The following is an 8,338-nucleotide window of genomic DNA, read 5'->3' as shown; positions in this document are numbered from 1 at the left end:
ATATGTTATATGCTGGCATGATATGTTATATATGATAGTAGTAGAGTTCGGTTGTGAGGACCAAAGGGTAGGTCAGACACCCCAGATATGTCTGATAGTATGTTTATGTTATGATATATGTACTAGTAGCAGTAGGGATGGAATAGTCCCCGAAGGTCGGTTGTTAGGACCGACGGGTAGGTCAGCACCCCAGAATGGCTTGACATGGGTAAGACGACACCCTAGAATGGCTGCAAGGGTAGGTCGGCACCCCAAAATGGCCGTGCGGGTAGGTCGGCACCCCAGAATGGTCGTACCGGGTAGGTCGGGCACCCCAGAATTGCCCGGCAGTATGTATGCTATGTGATTGTATGGTATGCGGTACGATGGGGGAACTCACTAAGCTTCGTGCTTACAGTTTACAATTTTGGTTTCAGGTACCTATTCGGCGAAGGGGAAGGAGCTGGCGCGGTAGCGGTACATTATACACACACTCTTTGTTTTCCGCACTATGGATATTCTGGGATTGTACTCTGACATGTTATTATTTTGTGACTTGGGTTTTCAGACATGATACATTGTTTTATGAGAAGATGTGATTTCACAGTATTTTCTTATGAATGTTTTTATGAATCAGTTAATTTAAAAATAAATTTTTGGACTTAAAAATTATGTCGTTACAGATGTGGATTAGTAGTCCAACTTTTATCAATAGACATGATGTAGCTGAAACATAATTTTGTGTTTAAGGTTTACTCTACGGGAAACAATAATCAAGTAGAGTATTCATAAAGTTGATGATTCAAAAAGTATCCCAACACGGGAACACATGAACAAATAATCAGAAATGGATATAATATTCAAAAAGCATATATATATATATATATATATATATATATATATATATATATATATATATATATATATATATATATATCGGAGGAGCAAAGAGAAAGTGACAACATTAAGTCACGAATAAAATTAAGCACTTTGATTTTAAAATTAATTGAATTTGATTTTACAATTAATTTATTATTTTTTATTGAGTTTTTTAAATTAATTTAATTTTATTCTATTATTAAACTAAAATTACTAGAAGTACGTTGTTGTTAATAACATAATTAAGCTAAAGTTGTAATGATCAACATTAAGTCACTAACAAAATTAAGCACTTTTGAAACCATAAGCAATACATTACTAGAAGTAAGTTGCTATTAATAACCTAATTAAGCCAAATGTATACATCCAATTTGTATATTCCAATTTCATACAATTAAACCAAATGTATACAATACATTCAATACCAATTTTCATTTCAATTTAGACATACAACACAACTTGCATATTTCAGTTTCATACAATTAAGCATACAATTCCAAACAAATGTATACATCCATTTCAAAAAAATGCAAATCCAATTTCAATTTTATACAAATCTATACATCTAAATACAAAATCAAACAAATGTATATACATTCAATTTAAATATCCAATTTCAATTTCATGCCAAATTTCATTTTTAAGCCAATGTGGTATAAACATAAATCAAAGAAACATATACAAAATGCATAAACCCTTCCCACCAATCTGAAAAAACATATACAATCCCACAAAATGCATAAACACTTCATAACATATATACAATCCCACAAAATGCATACACTTCATATCTCAAAATACAAACAAAATCACTCAACAAAATTGAAGAATACTAACAATTTATCATCCAAATTAGCACCAAAACAGAAAAATAAGAAAAAATAAGGAGGAATTCGACCTTTAATGTGGGCAATTTCGGAATTGAGCTGATGGGTCGCGCCGATAATGGAGAATTGGGGGAAGGTGGCGGTCTTGTGATGGCGGTCTAGCAAGGGAATGTCCCTGGTTTCAAGCGTCGTCCTCGTCGTGTTAGCGAGAAAGAACAGAAAGGAAAAAACGAGAGAAAAGGGTAGGGTCAGAAAGAACGACACAAAAAAGGAATCTGTGGGGGGTTATCTGCGGCGGGCTTTAGCAACGACGCCAAGGTATTAGCGACGACATTAGGGCAATAACGGCGACACCTTGGAAAGAAAAGTCAGCGTGTTTTCGCGTTCCTTTACGACTGTTCGATTGAAAACAAATCGGATGTATGAGGTTCATTTGACGCAGATCGCAGTTAGTTGACATTAACGGTGACACAGGGCAATAGCGGCGACATGTAACGTGTCAATTACATGTCGCCGCTATTGTCCTGCGTCGCCGCTAATGCTAATATTTCTTGTAATGAAAGACCTTTTACTTACGATTTTTTGCTAATAAACAAAATTAATTTGTTATTCTATTGAAATTAAAAAGTTTTTTTTCTTAATATAACCCTTAAATAATAATGTATTTTTAAACAAAAGTACATTAAAATATCGAGATTCCATTGTATGATTTCGTAAACGGAATAGTACGCGAGCTTGAAATTAATCAAAACGTCACAACTCGCAAGCGATGTTTCTATGCTTCCTCTAAATAAAGTATCAGAAGTGTCGTTTCTATGCTTCCTCTAAATAAAATATCTAGATTTCATTTAATGATTTCGTAAACCGGAGTAATCAAAACAAAGCAAAGTAAAGATTGCATTAATCAAAACAAAACAAAGTAAAGATAGCATGGTTTCTTGTTGCACCACCCCATATAAAGATTCTAATTTAATTTTAAGATATTTTTATTAGTGATATTGCAATTTTTTTCATAAAACTGATTATTGATTATTAGTAGTTAATTATATGTTAATTTTTTATAAAGCGGTCAATGAGGTGTGAAGGTGTATTAATCCCAACACCCTTCTCTTAAAAATAACAACTATAGTGCATAGTACATGAAAAAGATTATTCGACGTGTACGAATGGTAATGGCTCACCTTTAGGAGGTAGGCTCCATATTGAAAAATTCATCTCCACAATCACCTCTGTCAGCAACTCCGGCGACAAATATAATCCGGGAATTTGACACTTTTTTCCGGCAGGTGTATGTATGTATGTATAATGTACTTCAATATGGTTGATGGTATGTATAACTGGATTGATTAAAAGCTCCAGAGGAATGATGGGTCTTGCGAGATATCCCAGTAGCTTAAGTTCTCCTCATCATCGTAATCAGGAGACCTTGAAGAAACGATGGGTGATCGCATGAAGTAATCATCAAATCCTGGAAATATTCCGTAATCCGTCACATTATTATTATTATCTGGTAAGAGAAGGGAGGGGGTGGAGGTTTCTGCCTCCATGGGGACGGCGGCTTCTGAAACTGAGCCTGACGTAGATGGGAATAATGGGAATGAATTGGCAAAGTGAGCGGCGGCAGCTTGTATCTCGGAGGGAGAAAGTGACCTTCCTCCGGGAATATTTGGTGGTTGGTCGGGAAAATTGAACTTGGCGGAGGTGCCTCGAAGACAAAACGCCGCAGCATCGAAAGCTCTAGCAGCTTTCTCTGGCGAGTCATACGAGCCTAACCAGATCCTCTCACGGCTGTTGGGCAGCCTGATCTCCGACACCCACCTTCCCCATTTCCTCTTCCTCACACCTTTGTACTTCGGTTCATGAAATGACGAGGCTTCCCCCATATTTGCTGCACTCTTCATCATTAATGGACCCTTTAAGCTACTTGGATATATATGGAGAAGTGACGCCTGAGTAAGCATGTATATATGCATTAAAGTACTGAGAAGAGGAAGACGAAAAAGACTAGAGTAGGGTCAACTTGGTGCGTTGATCCGGAAATCTTTCGTTGAAACCTGAAAAAGACCACACACAAGCACACTAATACTACAGTTTCTTTTCATTGTCTTCCCACAGCCCACTAAAATCTTCAAGAACTCTAGGAGGTGACCTACATCAAAGATATGACGAGTTCATACCAGCAATGATTCACATACATCCATTCGTGTGTGTATATATATATATATATATATATATATATATATATATATATATATATATATATATATATATATATATATATATATATATATATATATATATATATATATAGATATATATATATATATATATATATATATATATATATATATATATATATATATATATATATATATATATATATATATATATATAATGGGACTTACGCGTTACAAGTGAAATTAAAGAGCACGTGTGTTAATTGGGAATGTCATGTGGTTAAAATGGTCGTTTTCAATACTGAAAAAGGTGCGCCACATGATGCCTAATGTATAGTTACCTAGCAATGAGCAATGCTAAGATTCTCCTTATCTTCTTTCTTCTGCATCGTTTCAAATATCAGTCCGTCTTATATAAAGATATTCTCATATTGGTCCTTTATCTTTATCTTTCTTTTTCAAATTTATGTTAGTTTCATCCACCTCCCGAATTCAAAAATATTGAATGTATAAAATTTTATCCAAGCTTCTTGCCTTGCGTCTGAAGATGGTTATTAATAAGGTTGTAGGACCGGAGCAATAAGCCTATATTGAATGGAGAAATATTCCTGATGGTTCTTTGGTGAGTAACGAGCTTTACACGTGGGATAAAAAAAAAAGTGAAGATAAAAATATTGGTTTTTGAAAATTGATTTTGAAAGCTTTCGATTCTCTTAATTGTGATTTTTGGATTTTATTATGGAGCAAATGGAGTTTAACCTAAAGCGGAGAAAATAGATAAAAGGGTGTTGCTCGGATATTAAGATAAAAATATAGGTTTTTAAAATTGATTTTGATAAAACTTTTGATTCTCTTAATTGTGATTTTTGGATTTTATTATGGAGCAAATGGAGTTTAGCCTAAAGTGGAGAAAATGGATAAAAAGGTGTTGGTCGGATATGAATATTGTAAGCCTCAATCAAATCTCGAGATGCTTCTTTTCAGTCTCCTGTTTAAAACTCAACATGCATAAAAGTAAATTTATGGGGGTGGAGTGGATGACTTGAAGATTCATCGTCTTGCGAGAATTTTGTGTGATGAACATGCTAAATTCCCATTTTTTGTATATGGGTCTCCTAGTCTGTGCTAGTATTGTTGGATTTTCTATGCATCTACACGCACAATTATGCGCAACGGAAACATAACAATAATCATATGCGTTCATGCACCGCAAGGATTTAATTAAGTTTCTTATTATTACTACTACTCTACTAAAACATAAAAGAAAAAGAAGTAAGGATAACATACCTCTTATGATGCCAATGATCTCCATGTTTGAGATCTTGTCATCTTTAAGGTTGCTTGGATGAGAGAACCTAAACCAAATCCCTCTAATTGTATCAAACTCAATAGAAATAATTAGGAGAATAGTCAATGTCATAAAACCAGAGTGGGTTAGAAACCATCCCATATAGAGAGATGACGATAGTTGGTGAATTTGTTTAGACAAGGTACAAGGAGTTATGAGATCCTTAAAGCCCCATTTATAGTCTTGGATGCATTCCTTAAATTTGCCTCCCTTCCCATGTGGGATAAAAGTCAAATTAGAAGTTCACCTCCATCTCATGTGGAATGGAGTGAATTTTCCTCCAACCCTAATTCTTTAAGGGTTCTAAAATATTCCAATCAACCAACTATTGATTAATTAATATTCAACCCTTTTAATTAATTAAAACTATTTAACTAATTCCCAATATAATTTCCAAATAGTTTATAATTAATTATTAAACCATAATAAATAATAAACTAATTTCTCCTATATTTATTTAACTCAATTTGGGTCATGAGGACAACCCACAAGAACCTTGTTATCATTAGAAATATTAACAATAGCTAATGATATTTGACACTCTTTCCAATAGTCTCCCACTTGGACAAGTCATTAACTATGTGATGTCCTATACTTCTCCAATACCCAATTGAGAGTTAGCCATCTAATGCAACAATCACACTTTGATCTAATTAGGATTCAACCCTTAGATAAATGATAAACAATTCTTTTGTTCTATGATATGTTTATGTACCTGAGACATGGATAATGGTCAATCTCAGCATTCAAGATTATATTTGTTGATATAGATTTGTGACGAGTGCATCTAACTACTAAATTAAACACATCAATTTCCATTACTCAACCAAGCACTTTAGATGTCAGCACCAAATCATCGAGGGGCCCATAAATATCGTTTCTACTGTTAAGGAAAAAGGAACAAATAAACTTTGACTACAACGATTTTGTTTACTTTATCATGTCATGCATAGACTTACCCTTTATTACTACAAGTTACAAATAACACTGGAGTAGACCAATGCATAACATAACTATAGAGAAAAACCCCACATGCATCTTGGTTTAGAGAATAGATGATATTATCATTGTAAAATTACTTGTTATTGTATCCATGAAGTAAACTCTAAGTGTGTTTTTTTGCAATACTTAGATCTCTATTAAGTACTCCTGAGTTTTAGCGCAATCTCTATGTTATGCCCAATCACTTTGGACAATCCAATACTACTCAAGGCAGTCTTGAATCACTTACTTACTTTAAAGAGTATGGCACACTATGGAGGTTTGATTTGATTAATAGTGGGGAAGCGCGTTTCAAACATGCAAAAGGATAACACAATGATAAGCTAATTGAAATAACTGATCTCCATAATATATATTAAGATCTCTACTTAATAATCAACAAATCAAGTTAAGACTTATACTACTTAAGTTATCAAATTTAAAACCATTCTATAAGTATTAAGAAAATTCATTTGCAAATCTAATGCCTCTTGACTTTGTCTGTTTGTAGACTTTGTCAGTGACATTGGCTCAGAAAATGGATCTATAAGATTATCTTCCGATTTGACTTATTTATTATGATGTCTTTACATTCGAAAATCTATCGAATGTTATGGTACTTACGGATTATGTGTCATGTGCTCTTGTGTCATTTAGGATCCATACTCAAGGTAAAATCACCTTCATAGTCATCAAAACCTTCAAAAGGATCATCAATGATTGAATTTCAACACTGATATCACTAATGAATCTCATTTAGTCACATAGTTTTCTTTGCAATCTTACCAAATGCAATATACTTAAGTTTATTGTTAAATTATTTAACACCCGAATTGTTAGGTAAAACTCTTAACGATTTATCGCATTTATTGTCCTTGGGTTGGACCTGAGTACGTTGGGCGACATAAGGTACATCGGGCATACTCCTACACATACATGAGGCGGGGAGTTTCCCTGGTATGCTGGCATACCCATGCTTACGTAGGGTGTACGTCTACCAGGGGAAACCCCTAATTTTTAGGGTTTGCACCCTATTTAAGCACATTAAGCCCCTAAGTCCTTCACCTTTTCAGCCTCCATTGCCTCTTGAGCCATATCTCGAAACCCTAATCCATTTTTCAAAGAGATTGATCCTGTGTGGGTGTATTGTGTGTGTAGTGCATAGTGAATAAGAAGAAGACTTGTGGAGATGCTTTGGATAAGAAGGAGCTTTTAGATCCCTAGGTTATTCACCATTTCCAACTTATTGGAGGTATAAAGCACCCACTTGATGATTCCAAGTGTTAGATTTAGTTTAGGGCTCATTTTCATCATATAATCGACCTTAAAGTGTTTCTTGAGACTATAAGCTACTCTAGAAGGCTATAATGATATATCTTAGTGTTTCTGATGTCCCTTGAGCATAAAAATGGTGTCTTGATGGATTATGCTCAACCATGCAAAGGTTGAAGGTTGTGTCATGAAGTTAGTATAATAAAATCCAAGATTAGACCTTCTTAAACCATGCAAAAGTATAAAGTTAGCAATTTTATGGCTTAATACACTTAAATGAGCCTAGATCTGAAGTTGGAAATTAGGTCTTAACGAATTAAGACCTAAAAAGCAACCTATGGTCAGTTGGGGCGTATGTCGGGCGTACATAGGTGTACGTTGCACGTATACACCCGAAGTCCCAATTTTGTGAAGCACCCGAGTTTGTTGGGCGTACGGATAGTATGCTTAGCGTACTCACCAGAGGGACATTTTGGGCTTTTAGCTTTGGGACATCTTGGGATTTATGCTTTTGGGCCCTTGTTGGGACGTAAGTCTTCTTGTGGTGGGCCTTTATGGATCTGGTCTAATATTGGGCTCGAAATTCCTTTTTGGACTTTTAGGCTGGTTGGATTGGGCCTTGGTATGTTAAGCCCATTAAGGAAGGGTAAATCAGCCTTTCACCCTTAAAAGCAGGATTTAGGGTTTGGACTTTGAGGATGGGTTGTTGGCCTAATTTGTAATTAGGGCTTTATTATTTATGAACTAGTGAGAGGATTTCAAGATCCAATAACTCGAGTGTGATTTGATATCTTCAGTCTAAGGTGAGTTTCCTCCATTGTACTCGTAGGTTGAAGGCACCAATGCCGACCCACTAGATTATATTAGTAGGATGA

The 8,338-nt window shown here is 34.9% G+C and overlaps 1 protein-coding gene across 1 annotated transcript; it reads right to left on the bottom strand.

Annotated features, from left to right (window-relative positions):
* Window positions 1-2,765: 2,765 nt before the first annotated feature.
* Window positions 2,766-3,853, bottom strand: LOC111894243 (ethylene-responsive transcription factor ERF017). Its single transcript, XM_042897433.2, has one exon. The coding sequence runs from the start codon at window positions 3,656-3,658 to the stop codon at window positions 3,032-3,034; it is 627 nt and encodes a 208-aa protein (XP_042753367.1). The 5' UTR covers window positions 3,659-3,853; the 3' UTR covers window positions 2,766-3,031.
* Window positions 3,854-8,338: the final 4,485 nt, after the last annotated feature.

Source organism: Lactuca sativa, chromosome 8, assembly GCF_002870075.4.
Source record: "Lactuca sativa cultivar Salinas chromosome 8, Lsat_Salinas_v11, whole genome shotgun sequence".
In the NCBI taxonomy this organism is placed as follows: domain Eukaryota; kingdom Viridiplantae; phylum Streptophyta; class Magnoliopsida; order Asterales; family Asteraceae; genus Lactuca; species Lactuca sativa.
The sequence above is the reverse complement of the archived record's forward strand: the minus strand, read 5'-3'. Positions and strand labels throughout refer to the sequence as shown.